Source organism: Vidua chalybeata, chromosome 1 (genome assembly GCF_026979565.1).
Source record: "Vidua chalybeata isolate OUT-0048 chromosome 1, bVidCha1 merged haplotype, whole genome shotgun sequence".
NCBI classification, from domain to species: domain Eukaryota; kingdom Metazoa; phylum Chordata; class Aves; order Passeriformes; family Viduidae; genus Vidua; species Vidua chalybeata.
In genome coordinates, this window is record NC_071530.1 from 16507077 (window position 1) to 16530635 (window position 23559).

General features: G+C 39.9%; 1 protein-coding gene across 11 annotated transcripts in view; it reads left to right on the top strand.

Moving 5' to 3' along the window:
• ABI1 (abl interactor 1) overlaps nucleotides 1-23559 on the top strand; it is a 77219-nt gene that overhangs the window by 9979 nt on the left and 43681 nt on the right. For all 11 annotated transcript variants that reach the window (XM_053960980.1, XM_053960991.1, XM_053960915.1 and 8 more), the window contains exon 2: nucleotides 13213-13380. In XM_053960980.1, coding sequence (XP_053816955.1) covers nucleotides 13213-13380 — 168 coding nt within the window. The remainder of the gene's footprint in view (nucleotides 1-13212; nucleotides 13381-23559) is intronic.

Consider the following 23559-nt stretch of genomic DNA (forward strand, 5'->3'; position numbering starts at 1 on the left):
GAAGTGCTTGGCTCTACAAGGGCTCTCTGCAAATACTGTGGGTGTGTTTCCTGCTGCAGCACACCATATGTTCTCCCAGCACTGAAATGATGTGGTTGCCACAGTAGTCCTGGGATTTGTCTTAAATAGCAACAGATTTTTAATCTAATTTCTAAGGTGTCTTTAACTTTGAACGTTAGAGAAATTGTTGTTGCCGTAGATGTATTTGAAGCTTCGGCTCATACAATGCAGCTTATTTTTTAAGAAATCTTGTATCTCTTCAGTAGTGGCTGTCATTTCTAAATGTGTATTTCAGTCTTCTTTATCAGTCTGTCCTTTAACCAGTGGAGAATAATAACAGCCAGTGGAAAGCTTTCTAGCACACATTCCCTCTTTGGAAACCAACTGTCCATGAACATGAACTGTAAAATCAGCTCTTCTCAGTTCTCTGCAGTGAATGAATATTGACTGTTCAGAGACTGAGGGATGTATTTTGTAGGGTATTTTGAGGGAGGTATTATGTAATTATGAGATAAGCTTGTTTACTGGGGATAGAAGTCCAGTATGCAGGGGTATGATACCTGTTGATTTTTGCTTCTCTGCTGGAGAGAGAAGTTGCTGGTTTTGGTCCTGAATGTTGTATGTGTGGAGTATTAAAATGTGTTCCTTGGGCATGGAAGGAACTTTAGGAGTAGATAATCTCTGTTGAATAACTTTCTGCTTTGCTGATAGAAAATGGGAATGGTTTGAAGGATTATTGAAAAGCAGTTTCAGGGTCTTGAGAAACTCCCCAAGTTTCTGATGGGAATAAGAGCACAGGAAGAATGGGGAAGAGAGTGTGTAACTTCCTTCATTGTGTTCAGCCACTCTCTCTTGCTAACTGTGGTGCTGAGAAGGACAATGTGAAAAGCAAATATTGTTACTATTTGTTTCCTGCCTACAGCAGAGAAATAGCTTTACTTTTCCCCCAGATTGCTGTAAGGGCTTACTGCAGCAGCAGTGGGCGTGGGGGAGTATGAACTGGAACAGGTATTTTACTGGCTGCATAACATCCCACGAGGCCTGGGGGAATGAATGTGGGGAATACTGTGAGTCATACTTGTCAGTCTCATAAAGCAGGAGGCTTTTTAAAATTGGCCTTGGAGGGGAAGAGGTGTTTAATGGAGCAGTTGTGCAGGAGTTAGGCAAATAGAGGACATAAATAATGAGCAAAGCTCATTTAAGCTTCTTGCCTCCTCAGAAAATGATTAAATGCAAACAACCATTGTGGAAGTTAAGAAAAATGTATCATCATTTAAGTATAATGGGTGCAAAAATGTGGCCATCCATGATGATAAGAAATTTTTTTTTTTGTGAATAGCAAAATCAATTTCTGTAGTTGTTGAACAGAAAACATGCTTATTGTCGGTCTGTTTGGTTTTTTGTGCTTTCCAGTTTCCTTTGAAAAATAACAAGGCAGGAAGCTGAAAAGCAGTTCCCTAACCCAAGAGCTGGTGGGGAGAGGAGGTGGTAAAAAGACCAGTCTCTAGTTCTGCTTTGGACATATCTTCAGTGTTTAGGCTGGTTTTGTATAAAAAGTTTTTTCTTCTCTGTCCCCCTATTCATGCAGGATTTCATTTACATGTAAATACTGTGTATTCTTCAGTAAAACCAAGAGCATGTTTTTAAGAGTACAGCTGCATTTTTTTTTTTTAATCTACTGACACAGACACTTCTTGCTGTTTTAAATTAGAGTTTTGAACAGAGCTTATGAAATGTAATTGTTCCAGTCCTGGGCTTACTTGCAGATGCTCACATCATAGTGAGAATCTTATCTCTGATAGTAAGCCTTACTAGCAGACTTAATGGGCATAAAATTTTCTTGGATACTACTTCTGCCGCTTGCAGTGTAGAGAGGCCATCCCAAGCTTTGAGGCATTTGGAAATGACATTTCCACCATCCCACATGCTGCTCCACTGCTGTATGTGTCCTCTGTGTTTTAGCCCAGCTTTCTCCAGGGTGTACAGATGCAGAGGTAGTGGCAGTGTGGGTATGGGTGGATACACAACTGTGGTGATGTGTTCCTGTTGTCAGGGAACTGTTTCTCTGAGCACAGCTCCTCTGCAACTGTATTAAGGCCACTCAAGCTGTTTGCAGAGGAGATAGCAAGGTGTCCTGATGGCCCTATGACAAGTGCTTAAACAGAATAGTTCAGGTTTTGTTTTACTGCTGGGGGGGGGAGACAGAGAGTGATGTGGATATGACTGTTCTTACGCAGCTGATTGCATGGAAATGCAGCTCTACTGTCATCTGTATGACTCTGCACCTCCTGCGTATGCTTAAATCTGCCCTCTACATTGTACATGAAGGGGAAGCAGTCTATAAAATAACGTGAAGGTGCATCTTAAAAACACCAGTGCAACTTCAACACTGATTAGAAAACTTTCCTGTAATTGTCTGCAAAAGGCATTGCAGCTGTATTTCTAGGGAAAGCTACTCACTTGAACTACTGCTGTACTAGCCAACAGCACAGCAATTGTCTCACCAAGGACTTTGTTTAGAAAAGCCAAACAAAGCAATTCCCTGACTCCTGAACTGGATGCTGTATTTCCTATTAAAGAATTTGCTTGCTTTGTTCTGTTGGTTTCTGTAAGTTAGGTTTTACCTATTGCTGGATGTGGAAATTACCATATTTATTTAGTTCTGGTTATTTATTCTTCTGTTCACTTTTTGGTGGGGAAAGAAATGACTTGCCAAATTGACTTTCCATTCCTACTCCCTCTCCTCTGTTCTTCTGAGCCATCTGTTTTGCTCTGTTATGTGTGGTTTTTAGAGGAGATAAATTTCTACTTGTTGCAATTTAAGCAACCCAGTAAGTGAGCTTCTGCGTGTAAGGCTTTGGAATGTTGTTGCTAACCATAGGATAAAATTTTAGCATAATATAAATAATTATGCAAACAGAAGCTGGATGTAGTGTGCTTGCAGCCACTATCAAATAAAAATCATACGGTCAGGTGCAGGAGTATGTCAAAATCTGAGCAGTATTTGCTGTTTATGTGATCAGATAGAAACAGAAAACTAGGTTGATTTTTATCAATTACATGCAAGTTCTTATAAAAACAATAATTCCTTGTATTGCAGTCCATTACTTTATTACCACGAGATCACTGTATAGCCTGTGTGCTATGTGAGAGTATGCCTTGTGCTGGGAGATAAGCTACTACAAAATTGTGGGAATCCACTAGTTTCTGGTCTAAGTACACTGCTAAGAACAGTGAGATATGTGACGATTTTCTGCTGGACTGAGTATATTCATCTTCAAGACACTAAATAGTCAGCAGTGTAGTGATACAAAGCATGAGTAGAGAATTTGATCCTATAATGGCCATTGTTTTCTTTGTTTTAAAAATACTGTGATGTTTGGGAACTGGCTGAACTGTAAAATCTGGGCAGCAGCTGTGTGTCTAAAGTGACTCTCTTAAACATGAGAACTGTTCCTGAATTAGGAACACGTGCAATCCAGAAGTTTGCTGACTGTGTGAAGGCCAGTGTAACTTTTGGCTCTACATTTTGTTGCCTTGAGATTCTCCCTGGAGCTGGACAGGCCTGCTAATGACTTTCTGTGCTCTCTTTTTCCTGTTTCCCTCACTGCTTTGTTGTCCTGCAACATCTCTGACATGGGGAAGAACCTGTTGCAGTACAGAGTGTAGCTTTGAGCCTCCTTGTTTTTGGACCAATCCTTTAGTGGATGCTGATGTTCAGTGTGTTTTGCACACAGATGTTGAGGTTACCCTGTTGTATGGGTTCAGACCACTGTTGACATATAATAGAATACCAGGTTGGAAGGAGACCTTAATAATAATTTGGTCCAACTTTTCTTGGACAAAAGAAAGCATCATCTAGACAAGATGGCCCAGCACCCTGTCCAGTTGAATATTAAAGATGTCCAGTGTTGAGGATTCCACCACTTCCCTGACAAGATTATTCCAATGACTGACTGATTGTTCTCATTGTGAAAACTTTTCCTGTTGTGTCTAATTGGAATCTTGCCAGGAGTGACTTGTAAAAAGGGAGATTCCATCTTTTTTGTAGCCACCCTTAGAATACTGGAATGTCTTCGATAATAATCTGTGATACCAGGACATGCTTAGATGAGACTGTAATTTGATCATTTATGCTAAATCTTGTTGTTTTAACCTTGCTTGCTCAACGCTATCTCATATGATTCCAGGCCTGCATAGAAGGTAGGGAGAACTGGAGAGTGAGAATCGGGGGAAAAAAAAAAAAGATAGTCTTTGAAGCTTACCTCTGAAGTCATCAAATTTTAGCATCTTGCTTGTCTTCAGATAAAAATTTGCTCTATTCTGGGTTTAGACTCTCAGTTTGATTTGTCAAAACAGAAATAAAAAACTTCATGGCAGCAGTCACCAGTCCTTGAGAGTAAACTGAAGAGGTAAACAAAATCCATAGGAGGAAATATTGTTGTGAATGTAATGAAACTTTTTCACATGAAGTGAACTGAGAAGCTTTGCCCCAGAGTAGGTGACTCTGAGCTGTCTGGTTTCAAAGCCTTGCATGACACGAAAGTCTTATCAAATTCTGATTTTCCTTTCCATTTGGAGAAACTTGAGTTTGGTTCTATGTTGCTGCCACTGTATCACAGAGGATATTGAAGAAACTAGGAAACACTGAATTGTTTCCTTCTTATTCTCACCAAAAAAAAAGAATGAAAAATAAGTCTCTAATTTATCAAGGAGCATGTCTTAGTAGATGATCTAATATTTGAAGGTGGGTGCCATCACTTAAGAAAGTAAACAGAAAGCCATTTTAATTTCAAGCCCTATTATAAAAACAAAATATTTGAGAGACATTCTCTTTGTTTCTGTAAGTTCTCTAATTCGCTGTTATCTGCTGTCTGGTGTACCAAAATAATCATATGCTCCAAAGCCTTGGGTAGCTTTCTTAGTGTTGAAGGAAGAAGACTGCTGTGGAAGGATTTCTTTCTGCCAAGGGTTTCTTTTTCTGTCTGACAGTCCAAGGGTGGCATTAAAATCACAGAATCATAGAATTATTTAGATTGGAGAAGGCCTTTAAGGCCATCAAGTCCAGTCATTAACCCAGCATAGCCAAGTCTGCTAGTAAACCATGGCCTAGGTGCCACATATACATGTCATTTAAATACATCTAGGGATGATGAATCAAAAACTCTGGAGCTCTGGCTGATATCTCTGATGTCAGAACCTGCTTTATGTCAGCTCTGAAGAAAATTGTGTTTGATGTTAAATGGCAAATCAGACACTGCAAGAAAGTTCAAGGTGTAGTTTTGAAGCAATTGTATGTGCTAATTGGGCAGTGCTTTACAAGAATGAAATAAGTGATTTCTGTACTGAAGCTTATATTGTCTAAATCATGTAAAACACAGAATGTGAGACTTGGACCAAATTTCTTACCCTTGCTGTGTGTGCAGCCTTGAAGCCTTACTAATTGAGTGTACAAGGGTTGTGTGAAAATGACACATGGGCATGTCTGCTTCTGTCACTTGAGTTCAGTGTGACATGCCCTTATGGTTGTATAGACAGACTGTGACAACTGACAGTAACAATGTATTGTGCCAACATATTTAGTAAGACATCTCTTTGAATTGATTTGGCAGAAGAACTGAAAATTACATTTTCAACAGTATTTTTCTATATTGTATATAAATAATATATGTGTGTGTGTGTGTGTATAAGTTTTTAATAAGTGGAGTGAATTAGTCCAGCGCCAACATGAACCTTGTTTGTTGCATTGGGCGGAAAATGCTACTAACAGAGCAGCTGGCATGTACCTTCCCAAGCTCCATCTGTCAGAGTCTGCATTGCTTTATAAATCGCATTCCTAGTGGAGAGATTTATTTATTGCTATAATGTTTGCAGCCTGGATTAAAATGGAATTCCTCTGTTGTTGTTTTTGAAATTTATTTATTGTTTAAGTGTGTATGTGTGTATATATGTGTATATATATGATATGTCCCTTAAACTTTCCATTGGAATTAACTTTTCCCCTTAATAAAGAAGCTTTTCTCCCTCTACCTTCCACAAAAAAGAGGATAATTTGAAAAACTGAGACTCTTCTATTTACTGTTAATCAACAGAATGAAAACCAACTTTCTTTTCAAGTAAAAGAAAATCAGCAAAGACACAGTGAGATTGACTAAATTTGGTCTCAGCCCATAGAAATGCTAATTTGCTATCAAGGCTATTCAGGACTGGTCAGGGGAATATTATTGATGGAAATGAAGGATTTGCTTCTAGCTGATTGCCTCATGCATACAGGATTTGGGGGAAGGGCTTGTCTGAAACAGAGTTTGGGAATTACAGGCGCTGCTGGTTATGCTGCTGTATGTGTTTGTTAAACAATAATTTGGTGTGTGTCTTGACCCTTGAGATAAAGAAGCTGACTAGTCAATGTTCTTTGTCAAGATAGTGCTTCTAAAAAGAAGCAGACTGAAATCTTATTTGTGGATTGTGGTGTAGTGGTGGTGATGATCATCTCATCTTCTGGCCTTGAATGAATGCCAGCTTTATTGTGCAACATCTTTACCTGGGGAGAAGAGATTTCAAGTTCTTCCAGTTTCTCTGCGTTTTGTATAGCTGAGCTACTGCATCTTATCTGGAGAAATTCAACAGACATGGTATTATTTCATACCAGTGGGGTTTTTTGTCTTAGATGCTGGAAGGAAATTCCCTGGAGTTGAGTGGTAGATGCTAGCTTTGCTGTGTTTATTGAGGATTTCTGCCTTAGTAGATGTGAAGAATTACTGTTTGCTGAATGAACTTGAAAGAATTTTAACCATGCTGGTTTTAGTTTCGAGGTTTCCATAGTGAGAGGTGTCTTGCTCTTAATGGTTAGGCATCCTTCTATACCTTACCTGGATTTCAGATTTTTCCATACTCCTGGAACAATTATTTACTTAAGTGATCGAGAGCTTTGATATTTCTATTTTACACTACTTCTCACTATGTGAAGAGAGAAGTGCGCTGAATAGTCTGTTCCATTTCTTGTTTCCACTGTCAGTGAAGGATTGACTGCCAGCCCCCTGGAGAGGCCTTGGACAGGAGGTGGGCATGTTCAGTGACTGCAATATGTTGCTATTAATAGCTTGCAGGCTATGGGGTAATGAAAATCTTGAGCTTTTATTGCACAAATTACACAAATTCAAGAATGGTAGAAAACTACAACAAAATGACAAGTTATGATAAAAATCACTTCAGTAAAACCCTTGAACATTTTTATATTGTATGAACTTTAGTACTGATCTTTGTGATGCAGAATTTTAGTTGAGATTTGCCAGTGGTCTGGAATGTGTGTTGCTTTTTGGCTTTAGTACTGCTTCATATGGAGGCTGGGCTGGTCCTGTCATTTTAACAGGCTGTACTTGGACTAAGTCCCTTCCTGTTCTTTGTCCCCACATAAATGCTTGCTTTTTAAATTTCCCACAGTTGTTTTTACTGATGACAATAATGATATGAATGGCAGTGCAAGTGATTCCAGTAACAAGAATATGGATAGTGATCTGCTTAAGTTGAAGAAAGACAGTAGATGAAGTAACTCTCTACAGCCTTGTCTGTGGTGCTGTGGGAGGGCATCTCTTGTCTTAGTACGTTGGACAAGGGTTGAGTTTGAGCTTCTGAGCTAACTCTTCTGATGGCTTGCTTCACTTTCCTGTGGAGGAATTGGGGTGCTGATCAGTGAAGAACAGTCCAACTTGTAGGCAGGCAAATTCCAGGCCAGATATAATTCTGTGGATATTTGGATGCACTCTGCACATCATCCATCCCTTTGAAGTATTGCCTAGCGTAATGCATTGCAGGGAGTATTTCTTCAACGGAATTACTGAATGGCACAAGTACTGTAAACTTGTTTCAGGAGACAATTGACACACCTGATTGACACTCTTATTTTTACCTGCATGGCATATGTAATGTAAGCAACCTCTTTCATAAATTTTGAAACCTTAGTTTCCCATACCACTTTGGAATGCCATATCATACAGCCCTTAAGGCTGTATCTGTGATGATAAAAACTCTGAATGCTCCCTGCTGAGTATCTGCTACTGATAACCACAGTCTGTGTAGATCTTCTTGGATGGCTTCCAGGTAGGTAGTTGGCTCCTGAAAGTTCTTCAGAGTATAGAAACTTGCACTTGCTGCTGTGACTTGCCAATGTGTCTCTTTTCTTTAATTTATAACTGGTACTCCTGATGTAATAACCATCAGTAACAGTCAAAAAAGTCTACTGTGGTGCAGTGTGTTTGCAAAGCAGTCTGACAAGTTCTATGAAAAACAGATAAGGGAGAACCTGTATCTGTGGGGTACCTACTTATTTCAGTATGTAGCTCCTCAGTTATTTACAGTGATCTAGGGACATGATATTCAACATAAATGACATTTAGCTTCTGAGCCAAAAGTCTAATGTAGTGTATATAGCATATTTATATTTAATATAGCATATTTGGATGTGAAATACTTGGTCTAAGAACATATATTCGGAATAGTTTAGAGATGTCCAAGCTTTTTGCAATTACAAGTAACAAACCCTCAAGACCAGCTTTGATTTCTTAAAAACCTTATCAGATCAGTGAACCAGTAACTTCAGACTCATATACCTGAAGTTCCACATAATGTTACAAGCCCTTGCTCTAGGGAGGTGTGCTCCTGTCTTCTGAGTGTGGAAACCACTTTTCAGAAATCCATTCCTTTCACTTTGAACTGTCCCCAGGTATTTCTCAGGCAGGTTAAAGTACTGATGTCCAGGAGTCTCCAAGCCACTTCCAGAATGTACATCTTCACCATTCTGTATTTCCTATTGACTTGCAAAATTAGGTGCTGTAGGTTGTTGTTAACATAAGCCCATAAGATAAAAATTTTGACTGGGAGGTTTGATACGGATCTCTGAGCTAAAATGGCAAGACCTTAGTGAAGAAAACAGGACTTGGAAACCTCGACTGAAGTGCTTGTGTTATCAGAAGGCATTCTGTAAATACCAAAGATAGATACATGATGAGATGAACAAAAGAAAAAACTAATGGATGTATTGATGACTTTGCATAGTTGCATTCTGTGATGCATGATAGAGATTGCTGAATTCCTGTGGCAACTGATTGTAATAATCCTAATTTTATCTTTAATCAACTATTGATAGGTGGAATTCTTTCTCAAAAAGACCAAAGGGTAAAACTGAACAATTTTCTTGTGTTTACTTGTGAAGCAAATACAAATGTACTGCAGTGTTGCATTTTAAAGGTGCATAAGCAGTGACAGCAAAGGCAAATAGAACGGAGTGTAAAGCTGTTCCTGTAGCTTGATTGCTGAGAGTGATCGAGCCCAGCAAGAGAACTCCAAGCACCTGAACAGCTATTGAGCACTCAATACTTTAGAGCTCTGTTTAACTTACTGATTATTGGGCCACTTTAGCGCAGTTCTGTTAGTAGTTTATACTGGATGAGATTTTCTGTGCTTGAATTTGCACATATTCCAACAGCTTGAAGATGAAAAATGTGGAGCAACCCATGCCACATACTAAGGAGGCATTTTGATTTGTTTTTGCTAGGCCAGCCAGCTTTGGTGTGATCTGATAAACTGCTTTCTGACCTTTGTCAAATGGAACCAGTTGTTCTCGTGGGGAATTTACAGGGAGTTTCAAGCACAGCGAATGGAACTGAAGTTAAGAGGGAGAAGAGAGGTTGGACAGTAGGGGTATGGACTTGTGTGTTTGCAGGGGAAAGTTTGACTTCTGAAGATGATTTGCAGTGTGAGCTGATGAGATTTGTGGAGGGAGCCTGTACGTGCAGTTGTGTGCTGTATGAACTGGCACATCGTGGGAATTGCTGAGAGAGAGAGATGGGAGGGCTTGAACAATGCACACACAGTGTTGTGGGGATGTGCCTGTGTGGGTGGCAGTTTGGAGGGGGGAAGATGTGACTTGTAGGGATCAGCTGTAGAGTGATGGACAGGTTCCTCATCATTTGACCTTGACATGTCACTGAACTGAAGACTCATTAATTAAGCTTCTACTCTGTTTTTATTGTGTCAATTCCTTGGGTGCAGAACCAGTTTTGACTTTACAATAGTATTTATGTAAACTCTTCAAGGAAGCTTTATAATACAAGTTGCATTTGACAAAAATACATGGTATGCAGTGTGGAGTGCCATGCAGTTTTAACTCTTTCTTTATGTACACCATTAAATTACATGAGAGATTTTCTTTTTTACTTTTTTTAGTATTACATCTAGTTATGTGAAAGCAGTTTCAAACAGCAATTTTGTCATAGTCACATGGCTGGTAATGGTGAACTGGGGATACAGGTGGGAGCTTACAGGAGGGAAACTTCAAAAGCTATGATGTTCTGTAAAGAATATCCATTTTGCTACTAAAGGGGATCAGATTTTTGTTTATATCAAGGACAGCTGGTGAAAAAACAAATTCTTTGAAGCTTTCAATACTAGATTGCAAAGTAATTCTGAACCATTAGGAAAGAAGTCAGGTGACAGTCTTTGTATTGTGTTGTCTCAAAATTGAGTAGTTAACTAGTGCTTACGTATTACAGTGTGCTGTGCTGTCTTCTAGTCTGCTTTCAGTTTTTGCTTAAAAAGAGATGTGAAAGTAACAGTTGAAGCACATTGGAACTCTCTGCTCCCTCCTGTTTCTGTCACACAGTTCTTGGCTTCTCCCTCTACCCTCACGTCTTTGCTGTCTGTGAAGCTTTTAGCTTATATCTTGTGGATGCCAGCAGTTCACATTAAAATAATGCAGAAGACTGTATGTCAAGTTAGTTCTAATCTAAACTGTTAATCTGCAAACTGAAATTGCCTGAATTATCTGCAAGGCTTGAAAATGTTCATAATCTAGATCTTACAGGACGTGAAATGCATTCCACATCTCAACTGTGTTCATTTAATCCTACTGCCAAAGTATTAATTGGAGCAAATGACTAAAACGTTTGGTGCTTAGGCAAATGAGTGCAAGACATTTAATCAACGAATCATTACAGATGAAAAGAAACTTGTTATACACTGAAGTTTTCTTCTTTGACAACACTCAGTCATGGAGTTCTGTGACTTTGTCACCTCTTAGTGTTTAGCCTAATAGTATTGAATTGAAACTTTGTAATAAGAAAACTGCTTGAGTAAAGGCTGCAGATCTTCACTTAAGTTTATATGAAGTTACACTAATGTTGACTGCTGCTTTATTGGTTGTGTCTAGTTTAGTAAATCTTTTATTTCAGACACCACTGATCTGCTACCTGCATTTTTACCATTTTCCATGGTGGCAGAAGTTCCAGTATGAATTATCAGTTGTTTTCTTTAGGGTGTAGTTTAGTAGGACAATATTTCTAAAGTCACTACTAGCTGTGAATTGAACTTTAAAACGCCTCTTTGGAAAGCCAGCTTTCAGAACTTTGTTTCTTGAACCCTTAGTAGTTGTTTTGCAGGTTATGTTTTCTGAAGAATCTAAGTGACTTCTACTGACTTTTCCTGACAGCTAGAAGTGTCAGTACTTTTTTTTTTAGATGAGAGGTAGCTCTCTTTGCATTGGGAAATACTAAAAAATTGAGTTTTACATAGTCTGTCCTTAGTACATGCAATAGCTGTTATGCCTTTTGGCAGCAGATTACATTGAACTGTTCCTGCTGCTTCACATTTTAGAAGACATCTGTATAGGAATTCCATTTGAAGGATGGCATTAACCAAGTGTCAGATGTCACTAATAAGTGTCAAACATTGCTAGGAATGTTAGTCATGAATATGAACAAAATTCCTGGACTGGGGGGAACTCACAGGTGTTTAAAAAATATATGAGCAAAATGTTATGTAACATAACATATTGCAGTATTTAGGTAATGATGCAACTTTTATAATGTATATGAACAACTTTCCTTCTGGCTTTCTTCTTTAAAATAAGAGACAGGATTTAAAAATGAATGAGTGTTAGGAAATGGGAAAACATAGGGCTCAGCTGAATGCTAATGGAATGTCTTTGTTTCCTTGCTTTGTGCTTAACATTGTAACTCTTGCATACAATGTGTGTAGAGTGTTATTCAAAGAAATCAACAATAAAAATAGGAGTCTAATTAGAAAGGGCTATTAGTATGGACTTTTTCTATTGGTTGCTGAGGTCTACTGTTTGTTCCACAAATACATGATACTGGGAAGAAACTAGCACTGAGTCATTGTGTACCGCAAACTCTTCCTTATGTGGTGCATCTCTCTTGCAAGTGGAAGGAAATTCTGGATAGCTGCAGTTTGCAAGTTGGGTAACATGAAATACATGGCCTCCACTGCCATCTCCTAAGGTGTGATACAGGGAGTACTTCACAAGGGGTTCTTTGTGTTTTCATGATAGAGGTTGTGTTGATATCTCCCATCCTGTCAGAGAGGAGGGACTTCCTTGGGCCATGCAAGTCGAGTCATGTAAACAGTTCCTGATCTTGGGCAGTAACCTGCCCTCTGACTATAGCCATCCCTAAGGACAGATTGAGGACTTTACCTTAGGAAGGTGTGATTTCAGTGGGAAGGTTACCCTTTCCCTATATTTTTGCCCTTCAGGGGAAAGCATATATTCCCTTCTGATACCTCAAAATATGTATGTCTTCTCAGTCAGTGATGAACTTTCTCAGCTGTCAAGGAAAGTTTATTAAGCTTTTGTGTGAGGAAGGGTAATTTCATAAGTACTCCTGTAGGCAGGAGGCCTTTGTGCCATCCTGATGTTCTACTCGCTCTTCTCCTGGTCTGTGGGAGTAGTAGCCAGCATAGCTGGAGGGTGGGCTTTGTAGATGGCATGTGGAATAGGGGACACTCAACTGTGGGAAAATATTTTTCTGTCTTAATTAGCCTGGGCTGCATGACCTCATAAGAAATGGCAAAAGGAGCATTTCAGTGGTCATTCAGGGGATTTGGAGGCTTTTTGAGAAATGAGGGATTTTACAGGCTTTAGAAAATCGACTCCAACAAATCATGGTAGTGTTGTTTTTCCTACTGAATGAATTGTTTCTTGGCATCTAAATTTATTATTGTTAAATATTTTTCAAATACTTTCTCGTCTCTGTATGATTGAGATTTTTTAAAATCTCATGCAGGTCAAGTACTTTGGCTGCTCAGCCAGACCTTCTTGATTACAGATTCTTCCAAATACAGGTTGTATTTTTTGTTCCTTTCCTTTTTCCCCATCCTCTTCCTGACCTAAAGCAGATGTCTTGTTGTTTTGCTTTACAGGCTCCAGATAAAAGGAAAGCATTAGAAGAGACCAAAGCCTACACAACTCAGTCTCTAGCCAGTGTTGCTTATCAGATCAATGCACTGGCCAACAATGTATTACAACTGCTGGACATCCAAGCGTCCCAGCTACGGAGGATGGAGTCCTCCATCAACCATATCTCCCAGGTAATCTCTTTCTCTTTTGATAGAGGACTAACAGTGTTGGAGGAGGCATTATTGTGTCTCTTATTATTGAGTTGGATAGTTTATGTTAACTTCTTTATTGTGATAGAAAATGGTAAGGCTTTTTTCTTTCTAATATTTATGAAACATGCTTTGTGATTAAGATCATGACCAAAATAAAATAGTTCCTATATCAAGAATGCTGGAATTATATTAGATTTAAAGCAGGAATTAATTATTAACATTTCAAGATCTGAAGCTATGCTTGAGGGAGGCATAGAGAGAAGGATTCTGTTTCTGAAGGAAATCCAGTTAGAAGTGCCATATGGGAGGTGGTATTTTATTTAACACATGCAGTGAGTTCATTTGTTTTCATAGCCTTGCATGATACAATTTCATGTGCTGTGTGGAAGGGGAGAGGGGTTCACATGCTGCCACTACCTGCTCAAGCCAAGCTCCTTCCCAGCCAAGGCAGCTGAATGAGTGAGCTGACCTGACTTGAACTGTGACTGCAGTTGGAGTTTCTGCAGTGAGGACATGGCAATAGATGACAGGAAAGAATAGGTCTACCCCTCTCTGTGGCAGCCTGTATTTCCCTGGCTGAAGCTTCACCCTGGCTGCCTGCTTCTGTGTGGGGAGAAGCATTGCTGCTGCTGCCTGCCTTGTACCTGATCATTGGCCTGATTGTATGCTAACTCAGCCAAAAATGTCTGCTGCGTTTAATCTGGAAGTGGCTTGCTGCATAACCAGGTGTGTGCCATGTTAGTGCCAGTGGAGGCAGGGACAGGACTCAGTTATTTCACCCTTACATTGCTGTTCTGAAATGGGCTTGAGGAAGTTGTTAAAAGCCCAGTGTCTCTCATACTCTTACTGAAATTCAGTCGGATCTTCACTGGGCTTCTTCGTCCTGTGTCTCTTTGAGATGTTTTGTAAACAAATAGCACAGGATGCAACCTAAAACATTCTTCAGTGCAGGCAGTGAATTAAAAACCTTAGTTGGTCAACCGGCATCCTGTTGGTAGTACACCTTAGACCAAATACATGAAAGAAAATGCTTCTTATGGTCTCTGCTGTCTCCCTTCCCAGCCCTGCTAACTTTTTTTAGAGTTGTGGTTTCTAAACATCTTTGTGAAATGGCAGCACAGTGGTTTTATCGAAAGCATGTCAGCAGGGAGAAGATTCCAGTGTGTATGGAAGGGCCCTCCTAGTTACAAACGTATCAAAAAGGCATGTGAGGTTAGCATGTGCTGAGAACTAAACAATGCTAAAAGCTTGTGAAGTATTTAAAAAGTACCTGCCACTGAAACAGGAAAGTAGGAGGAAATGAAATTGCTGTAGATAAGTTTTTTTTTTTCTGTTAAGTATTCAGAGATGCTGGGATTATGACTACCTTTTAAGAAATGGCTGTAAAAAGAATTGAATGTACAGATTTTCACAAGCATTGGATGCCCTCTTATACTGAGCACATCTTTTCTTAAGTGGTTGATAGCTGCAGTGTGGGTGAAGCGATTATCGTTAAATTCTTATTGGCCCACTAGTATGGCTAACCATGGAAAAAGCCAAAATGTTTGATACTAGCATAAAAGGTGTTAGCCCACTGTACTATTTGCTGCTTGGATTGAAGGCACTATGCTGAAAGCTGTTGAGTCACCTGATACATGAACTGTTTGCTAAAGGCTGTGAACAATCAGTGCTTTGTAAAGCTTTTGAGGAGTGTTTAGCAAGGTCACTTCCTTGTAGTTTCTGTGCTGGTTGGTCTTGCCTGAAACTAATCCTTGCTTATAAATGAACCTCCACAGACTAATTTTGTAGAATTAAACTGGATACAGATAATGCACACATACCAGCTCAGCTATTTGCTTTGAAGTGTTTCTGCTCAAATGCTTCAACTGCCTTTCTTAAGTCGGCTGTACAATTGCTGTGATAGACTGTTTTTAAGTGCTTTGGGATCTCCAGAGTCTCCTTTCCTGTGCCTGTATCAATTGTGAATATTTTCATGTTACTAAAGCATGAGGATGAGCAAATTCTCAAAATGGCATTCTTTTTCATGAAAGAAGTATTGTCTAGAAACACAGAACTGAGGCATTGCCAGGTCAATTACTCGATTATGGGGTTTACAAAAAAGAGCAGCTATCTGTGAAATAAGGTACAATTTGATAGTTCTTCTAAGGAAGGAAGTCCTGTAGCTCTTCTGAGCCCAGACAGTTTCTGTTTCCATACTGTTTTTCAGTTCACTATGCATGTTTTCCAGAATGACTCTCAGCTGAATCCCTGGATAGCTAAGCCTGATTAGTAACCATTCTGTATTTTTCCTAGCTTTGTATCCTCTTCACTGGAAAAAGCACTCATGAAAAGTTAGGTGATGGACTAGTGTGCTGTTTTGTTACTGGAGCCAAATTTTACAAATGGAAATTGTGCTTGGTTTTATAGGAAAAAAATTATTTGGCTTTGGTTTCTGGTTGAGCACAAACACAGAGGCTTCACATGAGTAATGGCAGTGTGGTGAGAGAGCACTTTTCTGAGGTGGAGGCAGTGAACAGCTCCAGGATGGCTTTCTCATACCAGCCAGAGCAAAAACCTGCCCAGCTGCATCTGTATTTTCTGTAGTTAGAATTGTCTTTCAAGCTGTAATGCCTGGGTCTGGAGTGAGCTGCCATGTGATTGTTTACTATACCCAGTACAGGGAGCTGTACACATAGAGCTCAGCTCTTTGGTTTAAATCCTTCATATTGACCTGGAGAGTTGCCAAGCTGACTTGACCTTTCCAAGCTGTGCTAATATGGCAGAGCAGAGACTTGGTCACTCCTCTGGAGAAGTTTGAAAACCCTTCTGGTACAAGGGATCCTACTTAGCCTGTTAGGCAGGATTTGCAGGGGAAAAAGATAGTAAGTGTATACTTTGCACCAACATGAGCATCAAGACTTCACTGATGACATTAACTTAGCAAATGTGCTAGACGCCATCCTACAAGAAGGGCCCAATACAGGATCCAGGGATCTACAAGCCTGTCAGCCTGACTTCGGTGCCAGGGAAGGTCATGGAACACATCATCTTGTGTGCTAGCATGCGACACATGAAACCAGGGAATCAGGCCCAGCCAGGATGTGTTTGTGAAGGCAAGTCCTGCTTGACCAACCTGATGCCCTTCCATGACAAAGGAGACCCACTTAGTGGATGAGCGAGATGCTGTGGATGTGTCGTCTGGACATTGGTAAAGCCTTTGACACCGTTTCCCACAGCATCTCCTGGAGAAACTGGCTGCTCGTGGCTTGGATGGGTGGGCTCTTTGCTGGGTAGAAAACTCTAGAGATGGCCAAGCCTGGGAGTGTTGGTGAATGGAGCTACATCCAGCTGGTCAGTGGTCACCAGTGGTGTTCCCCAGGGCTTGGTATTGGGGCTGGTCCTGTTTAGTCAGTGATCTGGATGAGGGGATTTGAGAGCACCCTCAGTCAGTTTGCAGACACAGCAAGAGGGATGGAAGTGTTGATCTGCTGGAGGGCAGGAAGGCTCTGAACAGGGATCTGGACAGGCTGGATGGAACGGAAGAGGCTAATGGTCTGAGGTTCAACAAGACAAAGTGCCCGGCACTGCAGTCGGACTACAACAGCTCCATGCAGCATTCCAGGCTTGGAGAAGAATCTGGGAAGCTGCCCAGCAGAAGATGACTGGGGGGTGTTGGTCAACAGAAGCTGAACCTGACGCAGCATGTGTCCAGGTGGCCAAGACCCCAGTGCCATCCTGGCCTGTGTCAGAAGTAATGCGGCCAGCAGGACTAGGGAAGTGATGGTCCCTCTGTACTCAGCACTGTTTCTTGGTTGTCTTGAGAGCTCTTCCTCTCCTCTTCTTGGAAATGAAAGTTGACTTAAAACGTGTACTTTAAGATAATTTTTTTGCTGTTTAATTTCCATAAAGTTCAAGAGAAGGAAGATGGGACAGCGAGATTTCTCAGAGGAGAGAGGTTGACAGGGGCATCTTTGTTTACTGTGTCAAAACTGAAAAATGTAGCAGATCAGCGCTCATGTTTATGTCAGAGCTGCAGCACTGTGTGTAGCAACTATTCCTTTTTTTTCCCCCTCTACATAAACAGTTTTTAAATAGCTCAGTATTTAAATCCAAGCACAAAGAAAGCAATGAAAGCATTTCTTTTAAAGAAATGATAATTTTCACCGGGAAACACTGCCCCCCTTAAACATTCAGTGTGAAGATTTTCTTTTGCATCTGAAGCTCTGCTGTAATGTGAAATAGGGACTATTGCAAAAAAATGCACTCTGAAAACATCACTCTCATTAAAAAAAATGCACACACATCTTTTGTTACCATTTAAAGTTATAAGGTTTTAGAACTAAAAAATAATTTAAAAACTTCCCTGAATTAGTTCAGAGAATCTTGCCTGATACCATCCCTGTCTAATTATTTGCATGTCTAATTCAAGTGCTGTATGCAAGCAGAAAGCCAAATGCCTTATGTTGCTATGGCATGGTTGTGTAGGTAAAGTCAGGGCAACAGTGCAGATACGCAGATGTCTTCTTGTAGGCTTTCTGAATCCTACAGCTGTAGCCTGTGTTGAATCACACATAGACAATCCCAAATATTAAGGCTTTTCCATTCTGTTAGCTACCAGTCAGGACTGATGTGGATTAGGTTTCAGAGAAGTCCTGCTGAACATGTTCTGAGGCTGTCAGGGGTGAGCTCCAAAGTACTAGCAAGCTGATGTTTGATAGGGAAGAGGAGCACAAGAGCTGTTACATGCTCAACCCGTCTCTGGAGTTTGAAGAGGCAAAAGGCAGTGCAGGTACAGTGGTGACTGTTTATGATGGAGTCTTTGTGTGAAAGAGCTTTCAGAGTGTGTGTGTGCTTCAGATTAATGTGATACTGCATTTAGGGATTGTGGTGTATGATCACAACACAGTTGAATTCATGTTTGAAAGCCAAGAAGTAGAAACAGGGTAGAAAATGTGACAAATCTGCTGATGAATGTGGATGGTCATGCCTAGAAACCAGCAATTACGTGAAGTACTTCAGTACACTTATGGATAGGAGCAAAAGACCTTTCCAGATTCTCTTAATGGTGACTGTGCTTCCAAAGGACAGCTGTCCAGGTACTTCTGCACTGAAGTTGCCTCATTAAAAAGAAGTAAGTGCTTAGACCCCTGACCTTTTGTCTCTGACCTGAAGAACATATGGGCTAGAGGGAAGGACTGTTAATTAGAGAGAAGATTAGCCAGAACTAGCAAATGGTTAACTGCTACTCACAAGCAGGGTCAGTACTGGAGCCCACAGTGTTCAGAACATTCTTTGGAGACCATTCAGAACATAAAGCATATCCTCAACAAATCTGGGACTAACTCTGATTTAGGAAGGGTGATTCATATGCTGAATGGCACAGCTTCAGTACACAGGACTCTTATTGAACAGGGCCCTACACCCTAGGGTAGAGCCAGACGTGCATTTGTATGCACTGGGAGGTGACTATGTGAGTAGTAATGGGTTGGAAAGGAGCTGGTGTGCTGATGGGTGCTGTGCTGGGCATGAGCCAACACCACAAGGCTATCTGAATAAGTGAAGCAGTGTGGTGGGGCTGCCTTGGGAAGATTGTGGCTGACAGATGAAAGGCAGTGATGTGATTTCATATGGAGTGCTGGGTCTGGCTTCTTGGTTTTTCTTTTTTTTTTTTTTTTTTTGTCACCTCTGCATTGTTCAAGAATGATTTAGGGAAACCAGAGACAGTCCAGCAGACAGGGATGCAGAGATGGACATGGGCATGGAGCATGCAGCCTGCAGGGAGAGGTTGAAGGAGTTCTGTTAGTTTGGTCAAATAAAGAAAAAGCAAAGCAGTGATGTTCTGGTAGCCTAGTAGTACTTAAGTCTGTTTCTGTCTCTGCAGTTAGTCTTTTACCTGATAGTGACAGTGTAATGTTAAACAGCTAGCCATAAGCTGAAGCTTGGCAGATTAGTACATGGAGCTGCAAAAAGCCTTTTTATTTTGGCATGTGATGCAGCACTGGGTCTCTGCCATGACTCTTTTGGTATTACACTGCAGCAGCTGGATGTATCCTAAAAGCTGACTTTGTATCCTTGAAAGGCATAGGATAAGTTATGGGACCTAATTGGTGATGGGGGGGAGCTAATGACGAAGTCAGGGGAGAAGCTGCTATCACATATCTAGAAAGACTGTAAGCTCCACTTCCATCCAAACTTTCCACACATCCAGAAGTGTGTGGAGAGACCAAAAGAATCAGCAGGAACTAGTGCAACATCTAATGTTGTATACATTAGAAAAATAATGTCTTCTGTCTGGTTCTCTTGGACTGCCTGTGCCTGTCAGCAGCCACAAGTACTCTAAATATGGCAAGAAACTTGCACCTTTTGTTTAGATTAAGCTTGCCGTGGGTGACGTTCTCTCTCCTAATAAAGTGCTGACAGTTATCTCTGGCCTTTGCCTCACATCCTGTTCTTCCTGTTCGCTCCCTGATGGAGGCCAAGGCTCTGAGTTGTGCTGTGCTTGCTCTGTTTATCTGTCTGCTTATGAAAATTGTTGTCAACTGTGTGCATATCAGCTTCTACATGGTATATATAAAAATTGCTCAGAAAATAGTATAATGTGTAAGAGTTGCCTTGTCAGCCATTCAGCTGAGAAATTCCTTTCATGTCCACAAATGAATGCATATAGGATGTCTGTAATCCCTGTGCAGTTTAGCTGATGCAGTCAAAAAGAAAACTCCAGCACATTACCAACAAACAAATCAAAGCAGCCCTCCCATGATACTTAGTTATGAACACCTATGAGAGAGCAACCACAATGTCATCCTTTCTGTAATGGGGAAGAGCAGTTGCTTTGATGAAGAAGAAACTGAACCAGAAACTTTTGTTGTACACTTCTCCCCCCCCCTCCCCGTGGAATGCAGAGTTTTGAACATATTTTTGGGGAATGAGCAAAGTTACTTACTTTAATAGCCATTGGCTGTCATGAATTCCTTCATATGCTTATTCCCATTCCACTGTCTGCTAGAAGGACAGTAGGAATGCATAGTTTTCAGTGTGTTTTAGACCATTAAAACCTTCTTTCTGCTCAGTGGTTATTTTGCTGTAAACTCTAGATACCTTATTAAATACTAAATTAAGAAGCCTGATGCAGCCTCTTGTTTTCTGAAATCAAAGCAAAAAATCCAGGACTGTGAGCATGACTCTGAAAGGCCTTTTTGACAATTTTGTGTAACAAAGGAGTCATCAGTGTTTGTGCAGTTTTTTTAATGAAAACCTCTCATATCTGGAAGATACAGCACACAGATGAAATGCGTCACTAACCTGATATGAAGTCACATATTGGACTTTCCAAGAAGTCTTGTTGTTTTTTTTCTTCAGATGCATCTGATTAGCTTGCTACCTGAAATTGATTTTCCTTCTGTTTCAAGTCTTAGTAAACCACCAGTCTTCACATATGAATAGTTCCTAGTTTATATAAAATTAAAGTTTTATCTCTGTCAGTGTTTTAATTGCATAAATGCAGTGTATGAGATAAGAACATTGTGCCTAACAAAACAGCAGGTAGCCAGCTACCTGCATTTACTCAGTTGTTGTACCTGTGCCATTCAGTGCAGCTATTTGGAATGTTGGTTTTTGTGGCAGCTGGGTAGTGGTGTGCTTTACCTGACTCTTTTTGGGGAAATGGAGGGGAAAAACAAGTACAAGAAGCTTGCTGTGAAGAAGATGAGCAACAGCATTCATTGTACAGCATCGCTGAAGCTGCCAGTCAAGCACAAGAAAAAATCCTGCTGGGTGCTTGTGGCTGGACTTCTTGTGCTGTTCAGATAGGAATTGCTTAGTGTTATCTGCTGGCTCATTGTAAGTGCTTAGTTAACTTGGATCTGCAGGTGGAAACCAAGTAATGATTCACATTAGTGTTTATCAGCCAGCAATAACACTGCCACTTTTTATGCTGCTGCTGGTTTGACTTTATTCTCTTTGTTAGTAGCCTTTTTGGACCCATTGATATATGTTATGCATGTCTTGTAAAAGCTCCCTTACAGGTCCTATATATATATACAGTGAACACTTTGTTAGTTCATGGGAAGTCTATGAACTTACTTGGTAGCTGCTCTTCTAGAGCTAGGACAATTTCTATTTTTTTTTTTGTAACTTTGAAAAAGTGTGTATGAAGTGTGAAAATCTATCCAACTATGTTAATCTTACTAAATACTTGTGTGGCTTTGGAGCCTCAGCGGGAATCCCTTCCCCAGCATCATCCCTGCATCTCTGGGGCAGTCACAGACCACAAAAGGAAGTTTCCCTTTACTGTACCACAAAAAAATGTGAAATGGTGTTGGATGATATAATTTATGGCTAAAGACCTAAATAGGTTACCCTGAACATTGTTTATTTGGGAGAGCTTATTTTTCTGGAGAATATTGTTAATTCTTCCCTGACCCTGCTGCAAGTGCCATCACAGAGAGGGCACTGTGGCCATAATGGAAATACAACTGTAAATTTGTTTATTTAAAAGCTGTACTCGATATAGGGCTTTTTTTTTTTTTTTTTTGACAAAGCACAGAATGTGTTTTGAATTGAGCACATTTGGAGTGACAATTAGCTAAGGCCATCATTTGTTATTTCAGTCACTCTCATTTGGAATATTTACTATGCATGTAGATGTAACCAGCATGAAAGTATGTGTGCCTCTTTCTCAATTCCAAAATGTAGATTACTAAAGCTGTCATTTTGCTCTCAATATTAAGTTCTGGCTCCAATCAATAGTTATATTATTTAATAATTTTGGCTAATATTGTACCTAATTCTATCTTATGGTCGTAAAAATGTGACCGCAGAATCACATATTGATTGTGATGGTTTTGTATATTGTTTGCTTCCTCTTTGAAAATCTGCTGAGTAGCTGTGACTTCTTAATGAATGTATCCTTGTATGAGTGCTAATGTTTAATATAACTTCACCTTTTCATGCCTAAAAGCATTTGCTTCTTCCCCTCACACTTTGTCCTAGGATGATTACTTACAATGGATCCAATGGTACAATTCATGCTTCAGGACTGAAGCATGGCTTGCTCTTTCTTTACTGGCTTCTCTCTCCTTACTTGCAAGAGAAAAATAATAATCAACCTGATCTTGTCATGCTATCTCAAATTCCTCTGTGTGGCAAGACCAGGAGCAGCAAGTGTATGATTAAAAGATATTAGGCTTCTAAATATAAAGTAAGAACGAGTAGGATGGGGACCATAGAGTTGAGAGGGGTCATGATGGAAATAATAAAGCATATAATTGCTTCAGGAAAAGTCAGTTGGGACATCATTTGAAAATATAAAAACAAGGAAATTGAATAATGACTGAAATACTTGATGTGATTGTAGGAATTTCTGCTTGCAATGTCTTACAGGATTATTTTTTCCATTTAAAGTTATTATTTTTGAACTGTGTTCAAAACTAGGTTCTATAAGGTTGCAAGATAAGTCTTCAAACCACAAATCAACCTTTATCAGACTGGAAAGAAGATAAACGTCATCTTTGGGAAGCTGATCCTTCTTTGTCCATTTATAGGATTTTCTTACATGTGTTGTTAAGTCAAGTACTGAGCAAGATGTAATAATGGCCAGATGTAGTACAGGAGTAGAAAAGATGAATTCTACTGTGGAAAAGGCTTGTCACCTAAGCTAGGCTGAAAAAGGTGCTAACTGAAGTTTTTGAGCAGGGTACATATTTTTTGCTCTTTCATAGCTCAGAGGTAATAAGATGCTTGCTGTTGTGGATTAGCAATTTGTGTATTCCTCTAAATAGTTCTTGAATTTCTTTTAGTTAAAACTTAGATTAAAAATAAGAAAGAAACTTATCTTGAAATTATGCAGTTGACCTGCAGATGTGTCTTGGCAGATTATGGCTTCTGACAGTGGAAGAATGGTAGAAATACTATATTATTTCAGTACTCCATCTCATGGCACTTTTTGCTTGCTGTGGTGATGAGCGAGATGCTGAAGTAATTGAGGACAATCCCCATTTGTGAAATGGAAGAATCTCCAAATCATAACAGAAATGTTCTAAGCTCATGTAATTATGAGTCATTAAGGTCAAGACAGAAGTCCAGTCAAAAGACCTGATACAAATTAGCCTTTCTCAGCTATCTAATCTCTTACCTGTGTCACTGTATTTTGATTTAGTTTCCTCATGCATTCTAAATCTC